Below are 24,941 nucleotides of genomic sequence, written 5' to 3' on the forward strand. Positions count from 1 at the left end.
CACTGATAGGTCACGGCTAAAACAGAACCACCATTCCATTCGGACTTGCTAGACGAAAAGCAAAAGTCTGTTGCACGCGTAACCACTTGTCTAAACATCGCGCCGAAACATGACCCTATCTGTTTAATTTGTTCCTGTTAATTTTAAAGCGTTAGCTGTAATGCTCACTTGCGCCAGGGTCACATTATTCCACACATCGATCGTGGACAAACCAAGTTTCTTAATGGCAACGAAGCGAACCAATAATAATGATAATAATAATTCGTTCACAGGAAAACTAAGGCGCAGTAACTGTCACACACGCTCTGTGGGCATCTGAACCGCGCCGTAATTGCAAGGAGGGAGGTGGGAGTGGAAGTGAATGGAGAGAAATAGGAGCCGTAGCAGAGGGCTACGGAGTAATGTCGACCTCCAGGGGATCTTTAGGTGGACGCTCCTGGCCCTACGGTGCTGTGACTGGTAGGTCACTGCCGCTTGCGGCGGGGGCTAGCCTGCCACCGGATTTTAACCGTTGTAGGCCGTCATTGCACCCGATACCGTTTCGTTGGTGGACAACGGCTGTTGTGGAGCGCTTCTTTCTCTCCCTCTTATTTTTCTTTCTTCTCTATTTTTTTTTCTGTCCGCACGAAAGATCCCCCAGGTGGTCGAAATTACTTCGTAGCCCTCCACTACGGCTCCTCTTTCTCTCTTTCCACTTTCACTCCCACCTTCGTTCCCTCCCTTATGGCGCGGTTGCGGTGTCCACAGAAAACAAGTGAGACAGTTACCGCGCCTTTCCCTTCCTATAAATAAATCAGTTCAGCAGAGGTGGCTCGGTTACAGAGCCAGTAGTGCATTTTCTTTTCCTTCTTCCTACAGCCACAACAACAACAACGCCATCGCTCAGCAGGACATAAGAGAAAATATATAAAGAATAAAAATAACAACAGAGAAATCTACTTCGGTGTGCGTGAAAGTGGCGGAGCTTAACGATCCCCCTAATTTATTTAGTAGACATAGAACGCACAGCAGTTTGAAACACAAGGCGGTCTTCTTAATCGTTACAGGGTAAATAAATCAATACAATAAACATTTGAACCGGCATTGTGTCGTATTTCAATAGGACTATCGTTCAACACTCGATGCAGCGGCGTTGAACACCCCCTCCCCACCTTCCTGTTTTTTTTAACTCGGGCGATTTATCACTACACTCCTAAAATTTTCAAATGAGGGCACAGCTCGTGATATTTTTTGTTGTGCTATATTTCTAAAGTTTTCATTAAAGATGAACGTTGCTGGCGGCGGTTATTCATGCTGTTTGTTGCCTGTCCACTAAGATGTCCCTTATTCCCCCGCAACAGCAGAATACTGACGTAGTAGTGTACAAGAATTCATCAAATAACTCATTGTAACAAAAAAACAAACTACGACCGATGAATATTAGTGTGAACTGAAGACGCTGACATTAATATCAAAATGCAGTCTATAGTCTATAATTTATTTACCTATATGACTTATATAGAACTTTATAACCTTGGCGGCACACGACAGAAATAATATGGTACCCTAGCGACATCTGAAAGGATGGTTAAGGAAGGAACAATTGAAATTCGTCGGATGTACACGCTCCAGACCCAAGCTCCGAGCGCGCCGTGCTGAAAGGCTGTACTTTAATTTACCACGCGAGATGTCTATAAGGTGCACTGAAATCATAATGCAGCTGCGAGCAGCACGGGCGAAGCGGCTGTTGCAACTCCGAAGAGCTCTCGAGCACAGCTGAAAATGATAGAGTGCGCGCAAAGAAGACTGCGGCATTCCAGCCGCCGACTGAACGAAGGTCAAAGGGAAGGCAAAGAGGAGAGAGAAGGAGGGTGAGGACGATGATTCCACGCCTGAGAGAGGAGCGCGTACGCGCATGCGCATGTTCTGCAAGCATCATCGGCACGAATGAGTTCGCCGCGTCTCCATCAGGTGGCATTGGTGCGAATATTCGGCTTGTCGGCGCGGCGCTGTGAAAACATCTGTGAGCAGCCGCACGCACAAAGCACACTTTCGAAGCTTTCGTCCACGTAAGCTCATTTTAACTATTTAAACACCTAGAAATGCGCACAATACATGCAGAATATAGCAAAATGTGTGATGCCGGACAATTTTGCAGCTGCTTGCATGTATAAAATGGAGGAAGGATGCATTGTTTCCGCGGCCGAGCGGGCGTCCACATGCGCGTCTCATTGTGGACGTTCTTGTTTGCTTTTACGTGGCTGTGATTTTTTTTTTTTCCGGTTGAAGCGCTGTGCGAATGGATGTGTTACTTCGCTTGATCTAGGCGGAAAATGCCGTCCGCTTGGAAAACGTAGCGACCCAAGCCGAGTTTGGAAGCTGTTGTTTCCGATACATTTAATGTATGTCCGTAAGTATACGTGATATCGGAATTCATTCCCATTTGCGTGAACGCAAAGCACCGCGGTTTGTGTATGTGAAAAGCGAAGTTTACAGAAATGTTCCGGGCGACGTTTCAAGCTGACTACGCATTCTGCATGAGAGAAAGAACGTACCCTATCTCTCGGGTGTAATCTACCGTTGGTTTTCATCTTTCGGTTAAATTACATCACACAATCATTGAGCTGGACACGTCACACAATCTTCAAAATGCCACTATGTAATCACAGTGCTATTTTTTCCCGTTAAACGGAGGGAATATCCAGAATATGTAGTTTCCACTGGAAATCTCCAAAACTTCTATCCTACAAGAGAGTCGGCCTACGTGTTTAATTTTGTATACCTCACTTTTTCATTGCTACCAGCCATGTCATCGTTACAGGCGTAGTTTCTCAACTCCGAATTCCGGCCATCTGATCTCATTATTCCGGACGATATCCGCGAGCAATAATGGCGCTGTTGTCGAGTCTAGCGCTTCGTTCAGTGCGTCGTCTGCTGCAGCACTGAGCGACCTGTGTGGCCTCAGCTTGCCGGCAGCGCTTGAATCAACACATCATCAGCGGCTGTGAATACACACAGTGATGTGCCATATTTAAAATGTGAAGGAGGTTCTTGATGCGGAACGTACGCACAATGGCGCTGCTGCGGCTTGCGGTGCGAGAGATACGTGGGAAACTTACTTCGTATATGCCGCGATGACATTTTGGAATGAATTCTTACGCTCGTCGTTTATCCTCCGTGCATCATAGTGCTCCTTACCTTTCGTTATTCTTCCTTTTGTTTACTTGGTATGTTGACTTTTGTTTCCTTCTGCTCTTCCTGTTTTTTTTTTTTTTTCTTCATTTACGTTTGGTGAGGGAGAGGGAGAATTCTATATAAGCTGTCCACGGAAGCACGCTGGTGTTGTACACCTTGTGTGTGCCAGTTTCCAGCTTTTTTTTTTTCGTCTTCTCCTTCTTCTGGTGTCTTTCGTAACAGTAATAGTAAGAAGAGCGATAGTATTAGCGTTGTTTTGTATACGCGACCGCCATCAACAATCTCGCGAGACCAGGGACGGTATTACAGAACTGCGTTCAGTTTGCGTTCACTTCGAAGCGCTCTGTGATTGGCTGGAAGCAGACGAGGCGAAAGTAGCGACACACTTCCCGCCGGGGTGGCGCAGTGGTTACGGCGCTCGACTACTCTTCCCAAAAATGCGGGATCGAATCCCGACCTCGGCGGCCGCTTTTTGGTGGAGGCGAAAAGCAAGGCGCCCGTGTGCTGTGCGATGTCAGTGCACGTTAAAGAACCCCATGTGGTCGAAATTTCGGGAGTCCTCCACTGCGGCCTCTCTTATAGCCTAAGTCGCTTTGGGACGTTAAACCCCACAAACCAATCAACCAACTTCCACTTTAAGGTTTGGTTTGGTTTGTGGGGTTTAACGTCCCAAAGAGATATGGCTATAAGAGACGCCGCAGTGGAGGATTCCGGAAATTTATACCACCTGGGGTTCTTTAACGTGCCTTGACATCGCACAGCACTTCCACTTTAAGCTTTGGCTAGTGCCTCCTGTATTTTCAAAATACAGAAGGCACTGGGCTAGTATAACACAAAATAAACGTTTCTACGTCATCTGACACGCACTTCTGGTATGACGTTTCGCTATGGTTTCTACAAGAGGAAGAGCTCAAGCAAAACTCCACACCAGCGTTCTGTTTGCGTTCACGTTCTGTAATACCGGTCCAGAGCTGAAACACAGGGCGGTCGGAAAGAGAGGAACAAGAATAAGTCTACTAATTGACAATGTATGCGTCACGTCAAGAGCAAGCATGCTGGACGCGATCTGATGCCGCAACGCACCGGCAATCGGGGCCAATGGCGCCTTGGATTGAAGGGTTGCTTCTTTGTACTGCACTTGTGGATGTTAATTTCGCCATTTTCGTCGTTCTACTTTAGCGTTCGTTCGAGTTAGACATGAAGTTATTGCCGCTGCTGGCTGCAGCTTCGATGTAATTGTTTACACTTGCCAGGGTATCGAGTCGCACCAACCATTGGTTTCCGGCTTACTCCTTTGGGATTCAGTTTCAGGTCCGGCATCGGAAGTAGCCGCATAAACCATGCAACGCGACAAGTCCCGGAAATGTCCGAGTGATCAAGGCATCGTGAAATGAAGCTGTCATTCTTTTTATAATTCTGTTTCGGCGCCACCACCGTCTCGTAATCCGTTTGAGGACTATATACACGTATAGTATGATTTCTATGGTTGTAGTGCCTGTACTTTTTGTAATATTGGCTGTGGTTCTCTGAAACTGTGGTTGATTGCAGCGAAAAATGTGCGCGCCAGGTTTGATTTGGTCTGTGGGGTTTAACGCCCCAAAGCGACTCAGGCTATGAGAGACGCCGTAGTGGAGGACTCCGGAAATTTCGACCACCTGGGCTTCTTTAACGTGCACTGACATCGCACAGCACTCGGGCGCCTTGCTTTTCGCCTCCATCGAAAAGCGGCCGCCGAGGCCGGGATTCGATCCCGCGCCCTTGGGAACAGTAGTCAAGCGCCGTAACCACTGCGTCACCCCGGCGGGGATTCGAAGCATATTGAATGCGAGGGAGCTTCCGGGTTACAGCATGTAATATTCTCCACGTATTTTGAGTATTTTAAGGTGAAATCCTTTATAATCTCATCAGTGCCGTTCCGTGCGCACGAACGCGTACCAGTACGAGTTCAGCGGAACGCGCGCTATTTGCGTTAGATGCAATGCCGGGGGACTCCACTGTTAATTACGCAATAGCGTTTCACACACACGGAGAATGTTTTTCGCTTTTTTTCTTTCATTCATTGTAGATTTTCGCGTTACAACGGACAACAACTCCGGCACCGGCTTTTCTGCGACACGAGGCCCTTACGCTCTCGGCAACATTCTTGGTCTCGGGTAAAACGCAATGGTCAAGCGCTAGCAACTTTATTAACAAATTAAGTGATGTCCAAGCACCGCGGCATCGCTGAGAGATGTGAAAGTGAGTGATGAGGTCCAATAAATTGTCTGACGGCACCGAACGCGGTTGCCGGTCTCGTAGTACTTACTGCGAAACACTACTGAGGAATTAAATTACTCGGAATCACCATCATCATCAAAGGCAGAATACCAGGTGCAGAGGCACACATCTCATCACCTCGACTTTAGTTCGCTTGAAGCTCTGTCCAGGGGAAAATTTATGGGTGCTTCTTCGTGGAATGCGGGGAAAGGGGGAGGGGGGTGGGGGTGAGAGGTCTCATTCGCGCAATGTTGGTGTATTGCACTAAAATTAAAATTTCGTCTCGATTTCCTCACTGGAAGCCTGCACCCTCCCCCCCCCCCCCCCCCCCTCCCGATACCGCTAGCTTTGTTCTCCTCCCCAATATTTCTGCCTGCGAAGGCTGCACTCGCCTCATCGCCAAGTTCGCTCGGGAGGCAGGATTGGCTTAGTGCTCCGGTGCACCCCCGAGCCCGTCTTTGAGTGCATTCGAAGAAATATCCCTCATATTCTCAGGCATGCGTATTTGAAAGCTTAGCTCTAACCGCACCGGCGTTACCGATTAAGCCAACACAGAAAACAGCCCAGAAGGAAGAAATGCAAGGCACGGAATGCTGACAAGAGCGGAAAGCACTTACAATACACCTGCTGCAGGCAGCTGACACACTTGCCTCCTAGCGGTATCAACTGTAAAGAGGGCTTACAAGCGTTGAAATGGGGGCTAGTTGGTTACTCATTGCAATAAACAGCACGAAGGACGAGGACAAAGATCCTAAAGATGAGTTTTTGTGTCTTTCTCATCTTTGTCCTCGTCCTTTGCGCTGTATGTTCCAATTTGAAGAGTGTCCCGTATGCGGTAGTAATTAATGGTTAATAAGCGGTATCTTATAATAACACATCGGTGTTGTGCACGCATTATACGGCACAGTGTATACCATCTGCAATAAGCTCTGCTAAATAATATTTTTTATGAACTTACGGTGACAAAATAATGCTTGCGACATATGTGTAACGTTTTGTAAGCATAATAACAGCCCGCATTTAAAACGAAGCGACAACATAATTCTTAACTTGAACGCTACACTGTTTGCGATGCCACATTCGTAATTTTCAACAGCAGTAAACTGAGGAGATGTAAGATGGTTTTCGTCGCCAATCAGCTGCCCCATAATATCTGAGAAAATTCTAAACATCCTGTTTAGATGTACTGTGATCACGCTTTATGTCCGCTTATATACCGTGGTCACGCATTATGTCTATGCCCAGTGAGCGTAGAGAGGAGGCTCCGCACTTTGAGCGAGGTGCTCTATATAAAACTGCTCCGTTTCGTTTGACCCGTCGCATATCTCCACAGATCTCTTCGGCAAGCATTTCGCCATGGTGCGACCACAAAACAACGAGCTTAAAGAGAAAGAGAAAAAAATGGCGGAGCTTAGCTTAGCGGCTTAATCCATCAACCAGCGGGTGCTAATATACATTTGCCGCCGAAATGTATGGAGTGGTAGAAAGCTGGGATCTAGGCCGTCAGCACAGACGGTAGGCTAACCTCAACCTCACCTCGAACTGAGAAAAATTTTCACGACTTCGCTCGACCTCAGCAATTCAGGTTGAGGTCCGCTCAAGCGACCTCGCCTCAATTTTGCAGCGGCCACCGGCGAATACAGACTCAACGTCATCTCAAATTCAGATTGTGAAATTTAGGTCGGACGTTCAATCTAAAGAAAAAAGACAGAGAGAAATGATTTATTAAGCCATAACTAAATATAAAAACGGGCAAGCCAAAGGCCTTTGTCTCATGAGAGAGATAACTTAACGTTTATGCATTAAGAAGCATCGTTCCAGCTAAAAGCAAGAAAAAGAAATATCACACTTATGCCTAACAGTGCAGCTAGGCAAAAAAGCTACCGAGAGTCCCCGTGAGTTATGAGCTTTGCGCGTTCCTGAGTGTTCGAGCCTGCAGCAAGCATCTGCATAAGTATGGAAGGAGGGGTGGAGGGGTGGCATGAGGCGCCTGTGCCGCTCAAGAAACACTCCTTCCAAGAAAAGCAAAGGAAAGCCCCTTCTACTGGATTGCGTTGAACGGACAGTTGGAGAGCCGAAAGCTGAGGGCTGACCGCGACTGGGGTCGTCTAAACGGGAGGTAGCCTAACTCCAAGCATCATCGCATGCACATCGCGGCGGTGCGCTCGAACTCCGAGTCAGAAGGAGCGCTCTTCGAAATAAGCCGCGGGAGTTGCAAAAAGTCTGAGCCTCACTGAATGACGACCTCACTCACCCTCAAACCCACAATTTAAGTTGAGGTCCGATTTTATAACCTCGCTATAAACATTTCGAGCTGTCGCCGGCCTCACATCACTCTCTGATGTTGAGGTCATTTTGAGGTTGAGGTCGACCTCGTGGGGTCGAACCTTCGAAATTCCTCACCTCCTGTTGTTAGCTCTGCGACGCGGTACGGCTGCTCCGACAGATGCGGCCACGCGTTCAAATGTTTGGCTTGCGCGTGCAAGTGCTTGCGTTGTCTTGCTTTTGGACTGACTTGAATAAAACTTAATGAAGACGGTGCACAGTATCAGAACTCATGCCTGTTTTTAGCACATGAAATGGCGCGTAGCTAGTTTTGCGCAGCAGCCAGGAAGCTGGCCTGCGCGTTTTCGCATGGGTTTAAATCATGGTGGTTCGAATTATTCTCGCGCCTATGTGCTTTTTTATGTTATATGTTTATTATGCGCTCGCCACGTGGGGCGTGACATCACGTTGTGGCGATGACAGAGTAGCTTCAGTGCCTCGGGAGCACCGTGCTCGGGAGTTCATGCCAGACATTCGCCGGCGCGCGATCCTTCTTTGTGCGCATGCGCGAAAATACGAGAATATTTGCGCGAACGAATAAGACCATAGTAAATCACGCTGTTTGCTTTGTTCTATATTAGGTTTCAATTAGCGATTGTTTCGAGCCACATTTGCAGACTACGCTGGACGCAAGCAGTGGAGCTCGATGCACTATATGCTGTCGCGTATGCACAGAACACAAGGTCCCGCGTCAGCGAATGTTATTGGGACTCAATTGCCTCGTGCATTCTACAGACGCAGCTGACGGACGACACACTTCCCAGTATTAAGGCGAAAGCCTTTAATGACTCATGCTGTCGTGCACAAAATTTGTCTCGCTTTTGCGACGCCTCTGATTGGCCGAGGCGCGATGACGTCATAGAGGTATCGACTAATCACAGAGCACCACCACAGTATCCGCGAATGCATGCTTTATATGGCCATATGTCAATCGGTGACAATTACAATTTATTGGCTAATTAATTAAGAAATTAATTATAATTGAAGAAAACATGTGTAAATCATTATTTATTAAAGAATTAATATTTTAGTAATTCAATAATTACCTAATAATGGCTAATTAATAATCAAATAATTAATGACTGATTAAGAAATAATTTATTAATAACTAGTGCCAGTTGCGCAGCAGAATGCGGCACTCAGGCTTTCGCCTTTCACTACTTTAGTCGGTAAAGCCTATCGTAATTTTTATAGTAGTACTTTATACACGCAGTAGTACACAAAGAAAGAACTATTCTCACTCGATGCTCTCTTTGTTAATAGAGTTCTAATAATTTCATTAAAATTTCCTGTAAAAAGATGAGACGGTCTAAGAACCTATTATAATCTGAGGGTTGGCCGTGCGCCTTGATTTATCTAATAAGTACCTCGTCAAATGGGTGTCCTTTTTGACTGCCTAGCGCATCTGTCGGCGACTATAGGAAAACATGCCCTTTGCACCAACAGTCCGACATATTCTGACACTGCCGCACTCACGACTTGCTACTTTCTCCGCTAAGTGCCACATCGGTTCGGCGACTGGTGTAGCCGGATCCAAGGAATGCAACTGAAATGCGGTGTACTCTCAATACACCACTGGTTCGGGTGCTGGTCTAGCCGTGTGAGCTCCATCTCACTGTCTGTAATACGGCCTGAATGAAAGCAATGTTCATGTTTCTGTTCTCTGTAGATTTTTTTATTCTGACGTTTTAAAATATGTCCGACAGCAATGCGATTTCTCAACGCACCAGCAAAGCAATGTCTGTGGTATTAAGGCTCAACTAGCGGTCAGTGTCCTTTGTCTGAAGAAAAGAGTCCACTGGATTTGATACTAAGTCGGGCAGTGGGTCTCGTGAAGCATTCATGGGAGTCCTAACTTTCGGAAGGGTGCGGAAAAGTTTTTTCTCACCGGCTTGGTCCGTTTGAAAGGCGGTTGCGATGCAGAATGAGCAGCACTGCTAAGCTCAGAAGAAAAAAAGTGTTCGGCTCTTGTAAACGTCTCAGAAAGGATAAGCGCACTTTCCTAGAAATATTAAAGTACGAACGTGAGGGGGGAAAGGAGCGGTGCGCAGGGACAACGTCCTCCGGTCCCCAGCTTCAGTGGCATTTCTTGCTCTTAAAGCCGCTGAGTACAGCAAGTTGGGCATACCCTGCACTTGAAGCCGACTTTTTCACGCGGTTTTTCCGGTGACAATTATTATTTTGCTGTATTTTTCGAACATTGCTCTTTTTATAGCAACACGGGTTTTCAACACCCTAAAGTCAAGTGTATGGCATGATATACATTCTGAATAAATTGCGGCAGCTTTGAGTTCTGCTCGCGAAGAAAGGACCAAACTCTTCGCAGTATAATACGAATTTAATTTCCCAGTTTCTTGTTCTCACTTTGCCTTCCGTATTCATTGCTGGACAAATGCCTTCACCGATGAATGTTTATTTCGAAGGGGAGCCTGCATTTTAGCTAGTGCAGCTGTTGAAGGCAAGCCGTAAGATTACCGATTGTAACAGGTAGCCCTCAAGGCAGAATAACGCAAAATTTCTTTAATTAACAACGTGATCTACATCTGCAGTTGAATTAATAAGCGTGAATTTTGCTTATTTATTTTTGTTACGTGCATCGGTTCGTATGTACGATTTTCTTCTTCTGAGATGTCCGCGGAACGGCCTAATGTGGTAATATATTCGTAAAGTAACAGTACTTTTTCTAAAAAAACCTCAAACATTTATACATATTCATTTCTCTGCACTGGCTGTCAACAATAAAATAATGAAAACTTCAAACATTTACGCGACACGTTTGTTGCCGCTCAGTTGCAGAGTTATGCGAGCACCGAAAATTCTCAAAAAATATATTGCACAATGACTAAGTGCACGCTACAGGAAACCCGTAATCACTGAGCGCGCTATTGTTCGCAGGTGCGTCTGCTCACAGGCAGCCAAAGAAGACGAAGATCCTCCAGCGGCTAGCAAAGAAGCGATGAAAACGAAAAACACCTGAAAGCCCAGCTGGAATAGAACGGACCTTCGCGTCGAGGCTCGCTGAAACTTCATCAAGCAGCAGCCACGGCAAGTGTTTTCTTCGTTTATTTTTTTTTATTTTTTTGCACTAAGTTATGCGGCCTTCGTGAAGAGAAGCAAGAAAGGCGTCGCGCTTTGTTAGCCGCGTCTTATGAACTGAGACTCAAGACGCTTCGCTATCCAGAGGCACTCATGTGACTGCTGTCAAAGTTTCGTTTCCTGCATCATCTGCGGACACTATTTCAGACGCCATCGAGACCTCGTTGAGCGCAGTGCTGCCTGAACAGAATTCACAATGGATGACAGAAGACGCGAACCCCGGAGTAGACCTTCCTTAGAGTTCAGTTCGCGCCGCAATCATCCCAACGATATGCCCTTGCACTCCAAATCGGAGCTTGGATGGAGGTCGACGCGTCCCGGATCAGGCCCGTATTTCTCGAGTGCACTCCTCGCCCGGCAGCCGTGGAAGGATCCCAGGGCTGAAAGCAGCATGGATTTCGAAATGCGACACTCGGAGTACACACGTCGCCCACCCAGCCCGAGGAATGAGCGGCGTCCTCCTCCTTTCGGGGATGGCGGCGGCGACGGAAGGAGACCATATTCCGACGAGCACGACGAGTTGTCCCTGGAATCGTACGACTATCGTTCAGGAGGGTGCCGTGGGGATCCCGAGAGGTTCGGCCCATTCTCGGATCGTGCTCGGCGTCCTCTTAGTCCTCCCCCGTTCGACCAAGATCGTGAACGACCGTTTGGGTATGAAGATCGGTCGAGACACTCCTTCGGTCCTTCAAGGCCGCACCCGGGTCAGAAACCGTTCGGCCATCCAGAAGATATGAGAGACCGGCCCTTTGGCCCCCAGAGTCCACGAGGCTGCCTGCCGCGTTTTGGTATGGAAACAGATCATGAAGCGCCACCAGGGGCGCCGAACATGCAGCGAGGCGATGGCAATCGAGGCCACCCACACCCTCCCGATCGCCGTGGAACACCGCCGAACGACGGCAGCTGGCGCCCACGGCCTTTTGGTATCGAACACAGTCGCGGCATTCCTGAAGGCCGTCCCGATTCCCATCCGTTTCGCGGTGGCTGGCGCGATCCTTGTCACCCAAGTCGGCGTGGTCCCAACCGGGAAGACCTTCGAGACGCCGGGGAAGAGTGCTCGCAACCACCGCATTTTAGACAGATGGAAGAAGACTGCATGGACTTCAGTCAGTGTCCTCCTGATTCAAGTGGATATCAAGACTGGGACCTTAGGCAACGACCTACGTCCAATCGCTGTGAACAGCAAAGAGATTACGATCGCTGGGATCCACACCACAGTGATTTCCAAGAACATGGTCCAGAACGCCCAGACGTTCCATACTTCGATGAAGGTCCACCCAACTTTTATAGTTCTAGAGAAAACGCATTCCGTCCGGTTCATTCGGAAGGCAACAGCCGAGGAACGGCTCGTGCTCCTGACCAAGAGCCGCTGCCTGGAATGAGGGGCCCAAGAGAGCCCTATATTCCTCGCAATATTAACAATATTCATAGCTCTCATTCAGGCTTACTCTACGAAGGACGGCAACAACCGGACCGGTACGGAACACGTCCATCTTTGTCGAAGTCTGAAGAGAGAGGCGACGCGGACCACTTTGCTGCGCCCGGCCGCCAGGAGTTAACAACTGATTCTGTTCCTCCTTTGCCAAACCTGCAGAAAAGTCATAAAGAGGAAGTAACTGCCAATCCTGAGCGCCAAGAACAGCCACGTAATTCTGGAAGCATTGGATGGTCCAACAGGCGGAGTACTGGTGAAGCAGGTCCACCGGATTCTGGTTTTCATGAAGGAGTCGATGCCGGTTGTCCGTGGCCAAACCGGCCAAAAACCAGCGAAGACCGAACTTCTAAGTCCGACTGCGCGCTAGGACCGATCAATGCGGAGGGTAAAGCACAAGTACCTCTAGGACCTCGCGGAATCCAAGTTGGCAGCCAAGGCCTTCCAGCCACTGCCATTCCCTCTGTCCAGCTTCCCAGCCCTGGCATAACGCAAAGACCTCCATTAGGCCCGGGCATCTCGCAGCAGAGTACGGGTTCACAGCAGGCCAAACCAGATTTCCGTCAGCAGTTACCGGTCTCCAGTGGAACGCAGCAGCAACAGTCTTTGCCTGCGCAAAATTTACTGCCGTCCGCTTCTGCAAACCAGGCACGGCAGTGCGCTCAGAGCCGTCCCTTCATCGGCAACATACCGAAGTTGCCAACTTTGTCTGAACCTCCAAAACCTCCTCCGATATGTTTGGACAGCGTCAAAAGTACTCTCAGCGTAAAGGAGCGAGGAGACTTTAAAGAAGAGAAGCCGCCTATTCCCAGCGACCTTAAACTTCAACCACCTCCCAGCCCTCCATGGCTGCGCGGGTGCAAAGAACTAGGCTTTCAAGAGTTACTCCCAAGCTTCCAAATACAGACGGCGCAAGCCGATGCGATTGCGGGACCTCAATATCAAATAAGTTCTGGAAATGACAAAAAGTCTTCCACGAGTCCCATAGTACAGCAGCCACCGCAGATAACATCGAAAGTGTCCTGTGGTCCGCGACAGCCTTACTCTCCAGATGGGCAGCAACCCCCAAGCCCTGAAACTCTACCTAGAGCTTCGTCACTTCCTGAACTGGCTTCTCCAAATCAACCATCCATCAGCCCAGCCCCTCAGGAAATGGCATCCACTTCCGCCGACATGGTCCAGCAAACTGTCAGCATGGCCAGTCCTCTCAAAAACCAAGAGCCTCGCCCTCTGACTACAGCATACCCCAAGGTCCGTTTCTCGCTGCCTCCGCCTCTCTTAGCACAAGCTCAAGCGCGTTTTCCTCCACCTGCGAGCCAAGAAGGGTCCCGCGCATGCGCACCCCATGTTTCTGTGGCTCAAGCTAAACCAACACCCTGCACCGAAGTCAAGCAAGCGGTGGTTTCAGCCGCAACTCAGAAGGAGCCCGAGGATAAGCCATCTGCAGAGAAAACAAATCTGGAGCCACCTCCCGGCATACCAAGCTTTCTAGCTGGATCACTTCAGGGCCCAAAAACTGCAGGAAGCGTGCCGCAGCCATCTGTGAGCTCAGCGTATCCTCAAGGGCAACAACCTACTTTTGCAGTAAGCCAGAAACAGTGTTCGCCTGCTGCTGAGAGTCAGGGGCAAGTTAAAAGTGTATTGCCGTCCTCAAATCTTGGCGAAGGTATTATTGGAAAGCTAAAGCAAGTGAAGTCCCAATCTTCGGGTGATATCTACGGTCCCAAAGTGCCAGAGCCTAGCCCGGCCGTTCAAATGGCCAACACAGGTGCACAGAGTGGCAGTTCGGAAGTTGAGACAATGGATATCGACGCAGACGGCGCAGGTCCGACCATGGAGAGTGACAAATCGGGAGCCACTGTTGCAGACAACACGCTACCAATGAAAAAACCTGAACAGCAGCCAGCCCTTATGAATACTAACAAAGCTGATGAGTCAAAGAAAAACGATGTTCAGAGCCAGAACACTGGTCTTCAGAACAAGATTGCCGGGCTGAAGAAACTGCAGCCATTAATTATGAAGCGACCGGGTAATCAGATAAAGAAGGCTGCTGAATCAAAGAATCCTGAAGGTCAACCAAAAAAGCAGGAGGCTGTTGAAGGAAGCGAGGGTTCTTCAGCCAAGTGTGATCCAGGTACTGCCGGGTCCCTAAAGCCATTGAACGGTACCAGCGGTTCCCCATCAAAAGACAGTGGTTCTGGTGTGAAGAGCGCTGGAGAGCACATCGTCAACCAAGCAGCCTCAGTGACGAAGCAGAAGTCACCACCGACTGTAAACGAAGAGACGCTAAAGGCTAAAGGAAAATCGTTAATGACCGATGAAGACAAAACGGTTACCACTAATAAAGAGGAGCCTTCATGCAGTGAGCCCGTGGTAAACGACCAGGAGGTATCATCCTCTACACCTGAATGTTCTGATGAAGGGGCTTCGGTAAGTGAGGGCAAAACTACAGGCACAAGCGAGGAGCAAAGCGGAGATTCATCGGTCGCAGTAAAAAGCGAAGACAACCGCGATAAGAAAAGGAAGCTCAGTCAAGATAGCAGCTCATCCGACAGAAGACGTGACACTACCTCGGACTCTGAAGAATCAGAATACTCCAGCTCAAAGAAAAGTCACAGGTCGAGGAGCCCTTCTCCCAAAAAAGCTTCAAGAGCAAGTCGTTCGTATAGCAGCGACGATTACTATGACTATACTGACACTGAGACAAGAGGCGACCCTATTTGTCTATCAGGACGCGGCAACGAAGGCCAGATATTCGGCATTCCTGTCGTCTTCAAAGCTATCAGCACTACCCGCACTTTCTGGAACATTCGCGGCTCACAAGTCTCACGTGATCTCGAAGAAATCGTCGGCGAAAACGTCGTCAATCAGAAGATTAACCGAGCAGGCTTTCTCTGCGTCAACGTAGCGACAGCAGCGGACGCTGTCAAGCTTCTCAACATCACGAAGCTAGGCGGCGCCAATGTGGAGGCCGTCATTCCCAGCATGTACCTGAAACACGAGGCCAAGATTCGGGGCGTGCCGTACCACTACACTAACGAGCAGCTCACTGAGTACTTCTCGGACGTGGGCGTGGTGGGCGCCAGACGCCAGCTCACGGTCAAGCGACTCTATGATGGCTCGTTCGAGGAGTACCCTCGCAGCAGCGTCATCCTCACGTTCAAACCGGACGCTACGCTACCCAGGATGCTCGAGCTGGGTCCCGACCGCTTCTTCGTGGAGGAGTACATCGAGGCGCCACTGCAGTGCTTCAAGTGTCTGCGGTTCGGCCACACGGCTCGTGACTGTGTGTCGGTGGGCCGTTGCAAGAACTGCGGCGCCCGCTACTGCCAGGAAGATTGCGAGAGGAAGACGCCGACGTGTGCCAACTGCTTCGGTCCGCATCCGGCTACCTACGTGGGCTGTCCCAGGAGGCGGGAAGTTGCCTTCGCTAGCTTGTGGAAGAAGGCCTTCGACATTAACGCGCTGTGAACATTGTGATCGCAGCTCTTGTGAGGTGGCGCTTTTGCCGATGATGGACGTAGCATTTCCAGCTTTAGCGCTGTGCAGGTGTCGTGTTAAGAGGCCCTGAAGAACTCGTGCTGATAGTAGAAGTTTCGCGGCCTGTTTCCTGATATTTTTGTTTAGAGTAAAAGCCCGCAGTGCACTCAGTGGTGTGTTCCGCGCGATCTCTCGACTCTAAAGTGCCCAGACTCTAGCTTCCATATCATAGCAATAGCTTCTGATCTCCTCTGTGCTGCTATTGTCAGTAGTGATCATAACTTTTTCGTCATTGTGGTTTTGGGCTGTTGAAGTGGTTTCTCTACTTTCTCTACTTCCGTGCCTCTTGCTTTGAGGAATAAAGCATACCCTGTTTAATAAATTTTCACTTACAATATCTACCACTGTCTCAGACCTGGACAAGAGTGAAGGACACTATACAGCACACTTTTCAAGTGCCTCATTGTTACGAGTATTATATATGTCAGTATATGTAATAAGGCATAAAAAGAGTACCACGCTATGTTTATATGTATAAGGAAGTAGGACGCAACCTGACACCTGTCAGCAACCACGAGAGGCAACTGAACCTCCAAACAAGAAATCCGGTAAGTGCATTTCACTTATAACTTGCGCACATGGGCTTAATAAAATGGGCGCAAGTCCAACCACAGCTTTCCCCACATACTGAAATTAAGAGGGGAGGTGTGTGGAGTGTGGAGGGCGGGGAGGGGGTGTCAGAGGCTGTCCTCCACACAGGCAGTTGCTATTCTAACATTACTTTTAAAAAAACTACAAATTTATGGGGTACGCTGAAAAAAAAAAAAAAAGAAAAGCGAGGGATATGCATTCGCCTCCCCTGGGCGTGTGTAGGGAAATAGCTGATTCAGACTACTACGGGGCAGGTTGGCTCAAAGTGTTCAGTTTGTGGCAACTATGGTAAGTGCTGCTACAAACGTCTGGTTGTGAAATACCGTTCACTGCTTCTATCATATGTTGCTGGGTGCCGTTTTATTTTCACGAGTTCATAAGTTGTGCCTGTCATGTGCCGTTGAGAATGTTTCTATTAATGACCATTGCAAACGAGGTACACACCCGCAGTGGTGTGGGTGGCCATGGTGCGATAGCATGTTGCAAACGAAACCACGTAGGCGATTGTGAGAAAAGAATGGCTGTAAATTGGGGATGTGATAGCCTATAGATGGAGAGCGAGAAAAGCATAATTTAAGCGTGGAGGTTTTTACTCCTGTCCTCTTGACACGTGGCGCGTACTCACGAGGTGGAATTGCCCAAAGTTTAGTGGCATATACAAGGGAATTTGCGCAGGCGATAATGACAGAGAGGATGGGCGCCAAGTGAGAATTTAAGGTACCCTATGGTTCTTCTCTTTTTCTTAACCTTGTACTCTCTGCAGCACTCTGCAGCTTATGAGTGCGGCGTGTAGCTCTCTTGAATGCATTTTTTATTCTTCTTATAATTATATTTACAAATGAACAGCAGATCGAAAACGGTACAAGTTGGATGTGATGGTAGTCGAATCTTCGCCACCTTATTTCTTTGGTGGTAATTGAGAGTATCTAGGATTTCGACGATTTTTGTTGATGTCTTATACCATGCTGTCGAGCTCACGTTAACCTGTGGAGTGATGCGGTGTCTTGTGTTTGCTCTAGTCCATTTCAATTTTGCGCATTTTGCGAACTTCGAGCTCCTATGCCACAGATGTCTGTGGCGTTCTCGTGCTTTGTGTTTGCCGGTTGCATGTTGGGAACCTCTATAAATCATTTCTTGTGCAAACAACCTTGCAAACAACGAGTAGGTTAAGTTGTCCGTTATTACCATAATCTGGTTACTGGAAATAAACGTTCTCTTTGTTTGTTAACCATTACTAGAGGTTGAGGTTCTCGGCTCAGTGTGTTCTTCTCATCCTTCCTGTCGACACCTGACGGTACGTCTTACGAATCGCGCGCAATTTCTGGCATCTCCGTACTCCCTGAATAGAGATACACACACTCACAAAAACAAAAGGCAACCTAAAACGAATTCCTCAATAATGCCTTCTCCACTTGCTTGTTAGATCACTTTACGCAAACACCAAAATTTAGGGGCTAATATTTTTGACGCCGTTGCTACGTCACACCGTTCACTTCATTCAGATTGGATGAATAAATCTGCCAAACCTACCAGCGACATTGTTCTAGGAAGCGTTCTATTCATTCTCGACGAATGAGTAGTGTACGCGAAATGATTGGAAAATTTTTTCACCGCTTATAACAGAACGCCGAACATTTGTTACTTCTATTTAAATACTTTTTTATTACAGGCATGTAGTCAAAAATAAAGCCATAAAATCTTTTAACATCATTTACTTCATCCCCTGCCGACTCATATGCTCTCACACGTAAAGAGACGGCGCACGCATGGTTTTCATAAAATTCGGTGCCATTAAAATACAGCCTTGCTTGATCGGCGCATCCATCGGTAAGCAATCCGGTTTCGGTATTGTTTCTTGTGCTTTTCCTTTCAGTAAATCATTTTATTGTTTCTCTGAAAAAAAAAAAAGAGAGATCCCCAAGTTGCAACGAAGAGTAAGAAATTTTTGAGGCCTGTTCTGCACAAAGATCAAAAAGTTCAATAAAGTCATGGGCATTGCTTCAACAAAATAATGGAGCATGTCCCTCCGTCAGCGAATGGTAAAAAGTGCAAGGGCAGTGATTTGACACTATGGAGCCCACCTTTAATTACTGCGAGCACGAAAGTGTAAACCAAGCGTTACCTTAGACCTCGGCACATAGAAAAAGGCGCGGACTAAATTAAATTTACCATGTATACCAAATTCTAACGCTCATTTTTAAACGAAGATTCGTTCTGGAAAGCGAAGCGGGGGTACTTTAAAATGTGGTGTATAGTACAGAACCCAGGGGCCTTACATTGCAACGTTTCATTTCGGTTACGTTTAATTTAGTCACCATGCCATGGCATCTTGGCACGTTTCTACAGTTACAAGCGTGACGTCATTGCGCACGACGTACGTCATCGGAAGCAGCTAAGGGTTGATGAGGAGCAAATGTAAACACAAATGATGCTAATCGTAGCACAGTGCCACCTAGGACTGGAGAGCGCCATTAGACGCTTTCCGGTGTCGAGGATAACCGGCTCCATATTACAGCAGCCAGGTTCTTATTTCCCACGTCGTTATAGCCTTGCCGGAACCGCTAACTCTCTGCCTGAGCAAGGAGGCGGAACAACTCTGTTAAGGGCACGCTTCTCGTTTGTGCAACGTCGGGATTACGCACCATGTTGTTTTGCCAACATGCAATTACGTCACTCATTACGTCATGGCCACTATCCACGCTATCACTGCAAGACTTTTTTAACTAAAGTAATTTCTTCATGCCGTGACCGTGATCTCAGAAAATAGCAGGGAAACCGTGTGTAAAAAAGGTTTATAAAAGTTGCATTTTTCAACTGAGTTCTTGGGATCTTCTTGTTCTCGGGGGAATGAACTGCATTTTCAGACTAAAAGCAATTATGGTTAGACCCGCCGCGGCGGTTGTTGTTTTTAAGATGTCTGTTGGTGGTTTTCTTTTTGGCTGCGGAATTGAGTCGGCTATAAAGAAGAAAAAAAGGCCGCGGCGGTGTTGTGGTTAGGACGCTCGACATCTGTGCCTGCAGGATCGAATCCCGGCCGCGGCTGCTGCTTTTTGATGGAGTCGAAAAGCAAGTCGCCCGTGTGCTGTGCGATGTCAGTGCACGTTAAAGAACTCCGGGTGGTCGAAATTTCCGGAGCCCCCCACTGCGGCGTCTCTCGGAACCCGAGTCGCTTTGGGATGTTAAACCTCAGAAACCAAACTGTTATAATTTTTTTTATTTTCTCAAACATGAAGCATCAAAGAAAAGAACGAAACCATAACACTTAAAGTTTTTTATTTCTCTTTTCTTAGATAACTCGTTTCAAATCTTCTACTACATTTTACATAGCTATAAAAAACTGATAAAGGTGATGTGGAGCTCAAAGAATCGAAACCACATCAGGAGAAACTTGTGAATTTAGAAATTCAATAATTGCTTTCTTTTTTCTTTATATGTGCTCCTGCAACTCTTTCGCGTTTTTGTTTGTTCGTTCGTTCGTTCGTTTGTTTGTTTGTTTGTTTGTTTGTTTGTTTGTTTGTTTGTTTATTTGTTTGTTTGTTTGTTTGTTTGTTTGTTTGTTTGTTTGTTTGTTTGTTTGTTTGTTTGTTTGTTTGTTTGTTTGTCTGTCTGTTTGTTTGTTTGTTTGTTTGTTTGTTTGTTTGTTTGTTTGTTTGTTTGTTTGTTTGTTTGTTTGTTTGTTTGTTTGTTTGTTCGTTCGTTCGTTCGTTCGTTCGTTCGTTTGTTTGTTTGTTTGTTTGTTTGTTTGTTTGTTTGTTTGTTTGTTTGTTTGTTTGTTTGTTTGTTTGTTTGTTTGTTTGTTTGTTTGTTTGTTTGTTTGTTCATGCTCAAATCCGCCGATCAAAGATCGAAGCTCTAAAGCACGTCACTGGATTAGGCGACAGCCTAGTCGATTGGCGCACTCACACTCAACCATCTGGAATGGCAAGATTTCAAGACGTCTGGCAATTTAAACCGGGTGGATAACACGGAGAACGACATGCTGCGATATGAGGGTAGGGAAACGTAACACTAGAAGAGCGATCCGCGCAAATAAAGATTGAGAGAAAAACAGAAAAACGCGCGTAACTTCATGCTTTGGTGTTATGCTGCGTTTTCAGCTTTCATGACGTAAAATTGTGTTACCCTTATAATGGGTCAACGAGCTTAATGAGTCCACCTCCACCACGGCCTGAGCTTTGGCAACATTATTTTTTGGCAATCAAAAATGTATGAGTTCGCAGACCGTGTGATACACCATGTCACAAAGGCATTTCGAAGGATCTCGAACCTCAAAAGCTATTGAGCGCTGCTACAGTAACGGTTTAAGTGGTCATCCAGTTAACAGCATATCGAGTCAGTGCAGCAGATAAGAACTCGGTCGATGTTTCGAAGGCCTTCGTGCGGCGGCTGCGTGCACTCTCGGGCGACGAGCGCTCGCGCTTAAGAATGAAATCAGAGCAGCATAAAGGCTGAAAAATGATATAACTTAAGAATATATACGACTTTTTTATTTATTTTTTTAAACGTAAGGCAGATGCTTCAGAACCTGGCACCAAGCGCAATATCATTGTTGTCATCAGTACAGAAATAACCGGCGGCCCCAGCTACCTGAAAAGTGCATGAAGGGCATATAGCATCTCTGAAACTATGAAATTCATTTCAATGGTATCAATGGCAGTGTAATGAAGAGCACTTTCTTTTTCACCTCTCCGGTTAAACGTTTTAAGCTGACTACTCGCACGCTTCCAAAATTACTGCGGCGACGATGGTACCAAAACACCCTCGTTTGAGACGACGGTATTTCTGGGGGGCGGCAGCGTTTGCTATGCACCAGCTGTACAGCCCCTTAGAGTCAAATAGCGATTGAGAATTCCGAAGCCTCTAGACTGAATACCATATGAAAGTGCACGTTTTACAGGGGTGTACAAAAGAATGCGAGGTAGTTTTGCTAATATTTTGGCAAGAAGCGAGCGAAAGGAGTGTAGACACTGTTGTGGTGAACAAGTAAGCGTTACAATTGCGACGCTGACCCGTTCAGGCCCGTAGCACACATAGTAACATGTTTGCTTTTAGATCCAAACATCATTTCAAAGCTGGCCATATCGGTCGTGCTGATCGTGAGAATTATGCATTGTGCGAGCGGAGCGAGGTCGATGGAGCTGGTACCAGTATTGGTACCATATTGGTATCATATTGGTACCATATTGGTACCATATTGGTAGTGAAGCTGGTACCATACTGCTTTTCGAGTTGCGCTTTTTTCTGAACGCCATACGTCGGTTTTTCTGTTCGCCGTTCACTGTTGTTTTCTTTTATCCATTTTTCATGTATCGCCCGCACCTCAGCCTGAGACCCGTGTGCAAATGCTGGCAGTATTTATAAATTAAGGAATAAACACCGTATCTCCAGTTGCCGGCCGGGTATGCTGCATCTCATCTGGACGGGTTTCATTTCTGTGTGATTTTTTCACCTCTTGGTGAACGCTGCTGGGTGAGACTGTGCGAGAACTTGCAAGTTCGATCTAGTTATGCGTGCTTCATCCGACGGCTGGTGTTGGTGATGACCGCGAGGCAGCGCTGGACGTCTGCCTTATAAATACTGCGAGTGCTCGTGAGAAACGAATATTTCTTACACCTTTATTAACAGTCCGCCCAGCTACTTTCTACACACTCAGACATCTTCGCGCAGAAGCATCTCAGGAAGCAAACCACGTTGAGCGAGTACAGTGTGCCAGTCACGTGATCGCGAACGCCAAACTGATTTCGCCTATAGCACGCTTATTAACTGGCGCTGATAACGTAATTACAGGCCCGCTCATTTAAATATGTCCCTATCTCGCTTTGCGTATAGCAAATTATTCTGTGAGTCGTTTCGGTTGTGGTAATATTTTTCCGGGCAACGAATTACCGTTTTTTTTTCTTTTGTTGTTGTTGTTTGTTGTTGTTGTGTTTTAAGCGATCGTTGTTTTTAAGTAGAATGGTCATTTGAACCTATTTTCGTAGAAACGTGCAATGCTTTCACAGACATGTAAAAGAGTACTCGAATCCCAGTGCGCCAGCTTCAGGTAGTGATTAGCACAGTGGTGTAGACAAAGGTGCGTCTGTATGCTCTCGTCGAATCACTTCTTTCAAACGGCCAGCAAACTTGGCGGCCCCGTCGTCTTGAAGATAACAGACGCACACTGACATATATCCTTTGCCTGAAAAAGAAACGTGTGAAAATTAGAAAATACTGAAAAATAGCTTTACTCTGATACATTTTGATTTGCTTCTAAAGGTACTTCTTCCCAGCGCAGAAGTGCCATGTCTCCAAGAAATATAATTTAAAAAAAAAACTCGCACTCGTGCCCCCAACAACTATTCACAAAACACTAAGGGTTGAGTATATGGCGAATTAGGTTGTATATAATGCTCAATGAGTAGGTAAATATCAAGCTTAGCGGAGGTATTTTTTGTCTCGTCCGTCGGGCGGGTGAAGCACCCGGCGTTGTTGACTTGGTTTACAATGGAGTTCTCAATAATCGCCTCCACTCTCCGCGAATATTACATTCTGTACATATTTGAGAGTTGAGGTAGGTCGCATTCCCAGGCCCGGATTCGATTAGCTCTCTGAGCACCTCGTCGGTACCTCGCACTTCCGTGCGAAGGAGCGCTCGAAAGTTTCCATCGTTTTCAACGGGTTGATCGAACCCAAGGCGTCCCGCGCCGCGATGTCTTTCCTATTCGTCGCCTAGAAAACACAAGCACGGGGTCAATGATCGATAAAAGATTACCTTAATTGTTTCGGTGTCTATCTCACTCAAGTCGACTGTCGACAGGCAGAGTTAAGCTGCTCGTGTGCCGATTTTCCTTCAAGCGCTTGCAGGAAGTTCTCGCTCTCTCCAGCCCGCCGGAGTGATGCAGTGGTTAGGGCGCTCGACTATTGTGCCCAAGGATGCGGGATCGAATCCCGGCCGCGGCGGCCCCTTTTCGATGGAGGCGAAAAACTATAGGCGCCCGTGTACTGTGCGGTGTCCTTGCACGTTAAAGAACCACAGGTGTGGTCCCAATTCTCAGAGCCCTCCACTACGGCTTCTCTCATAACCTGGGTCGCTTTGGGACGTTTAACTTCGCAAACCAAACCAACTATCTTTCGCTGTCAGCCTCAGGCGCGAAGGAGACGGTGGCGACTCCGCGAGCGTCGGTGGTGTTGCGCCGCGTCGCGCGTCTTAGCCAATGAGAAGGAGGAGCGGCCTCCTAGCTGCAGCCAATGAGAGAATGGCGCGTATCACAGTTACGGCCATCGCGGCCGTCACCGGATCCAGCTGCGAGGAAACAGTTGCACGCGCTGCACAAATTTCTTCCACACAAAACAAGAATCACAGAATCGTCACCGGACAATGCTGTACAAGCGCCTGTTTACTTCGGACTGAGTAGCCGCGTTTAGCTTGAAATTCGAACTCCCCTTACGTCATTCGTTCCTCGGCCTCCACGGACAGCAGACGTGTACGTGCGGCGATCCCTCGACTTCAGGTCCAAGCCGCTCACCGGGGCGCTCGGTGATGAGAACCACTGCAGATGGTGTGAAGCGAGCTGAGGACGCGGCTGGGCCGCGGTTTTCATTGGTGTCGCTATGGGCGGAGCCGGGTAGTCTGGCAAAGCATTGCTATGCACCTACTTCGCATTTGATTAACTGCGCTAATCAGCTGTAACTTGTTTTCTGCGGAATGCATCCAAAAGTTTGTAGCAGAATGTTGGCAAACATTTTCTGGAAAAGGAAACGTAAAAGAAACAAACAGTTGTTCGAAAGCCTTCACGTTTTTTTTTTTTGTTTTGTTTTTTTGTGCACGCTCGCAGAAAAAGAAAAGCAGAATGAAGCTTCGCGTTCTCGCGCCCCATGGAGCTCCTAACTCACAAGGCAAACTGATATAACTGCGACGTTAGTTTTTCCCTGGACAGCGGCCGTCTCCTTGCCGCGCGCTTATCGGATGTCACCCGACACCCTCCGTCAACGCGCCGACCGGGTGCAGCCTTTTTGTGTGTGATGTTTGGTGCATCGGCAGCGACCTCGGCGCGAACGTGCGAGCCTGGAGTGCACGGTTCAAGCGAGCGAACAAGTTGCGGACCTGCCTGGTCTTCGACAGACTTTTTTTTAACTGGTTGAACTTGGAGTCATTCTGACCTGCAGAGGAGTCCGGAGATTCACTGTCTACCATATATTCCGACTTTTGCGAGAAAAGTGGCGCTGGACGATGTCGGTGGAAATGCAGGTGGTTTGTTTGGGACCCGTCATTTGTTATGATTAGAAAAGGACGCACAGGCTCAGGTGGGCACACCTGCCGGCCAGCTACCTTTGCAAGGCAGCATTAGCACCAAATATGAGAAAGGCGGGCTAGTTGGTGATTAATATTAGGTATGTTATGAAACTCATCCAGAGTTTCATAACTGTTGTTACATTTCCTTATGTTTTGTTATTGGCACGTGTCTGAATGCGTATTTTGTACTGCGGTGATAGTTTTTAACTCGGTGTTTTTGTTTCCTTGTCTATTTTTTTTTACTCATGGTGTAGT

General features: G+C 47.5%; 1 protein-coding gene across 4 annotated transcripts; it reads left to right on the forward strand.

Moving 5' to 3' along the window:
* Window positions 1-1,910: 1,910 nt before the first annotated feature.
* On the forward strand, window positions 1,911-24,378 carry LOC146179175 (uncharacterized). 4 transcript variants are annotated; one of them, XR_014700700.1, is made up of 5 exons: window positions 1,911-2,048; window positions 10,651-10,800; window positions 16,177-16,371; window positions 18,084-18,241; window positions 24,229-24,378. XR_014700700.1 is itself a non-coding variant. In XM_084578855.1 (2 exons), exon 2 carries the CDS (start codon window positions 11,048-11,050, stop codon window positions 15,752-15,754), a length of 4,707 nt encoding a protein of 1,568 aa, XP_084434981.1. In that variant the 5' UTR covers window positions 1,911-2,048; window positions 10,651-11,047; the 3' UTR covers window positions 15,755-16,169. The 4 variants fall into 4 exon arrangements, 3 of the variants coding, with proteins under 3 accessions (XP_084434981.1, XP_084434982.1, XP_084434983.1); XM_084578855.1 differs by lacking the exons at window positions 16,177-16,371; window positions 18,084-18,241; window positions 24,229-24,378 and having other exon boundaries at window positions 10,651-16,169; XM_084578856.1 differs by lacking the exons at window positions 1,911-2,048; window positions 16,177-16,371; window positions 18,084-18,241; window positions 24,229-24,378 and adding an exon at window positions 2,156-2,389 and having other exon boundaries at window positions 10,651-16,169.
* The last annotated feature ends 563 nt before the right edge of the window (window positions 24,379-24,941 follow it).

The sequence above is a fragment of the Amblyomma maculatum genome, chromosome 9 (assembly GCF_055883805.1).
Source record: "Amblyomma maculatum isolate TAMU_Amacu chromosome 9, ASM5588380v1, whole genome shotgun sequence".
NCBI lineage: Eukaryota > Metazoa > Arthropoda > Arachnida > Ixodida > Ixodidae > Amblyomma > Amblyomma maculatum.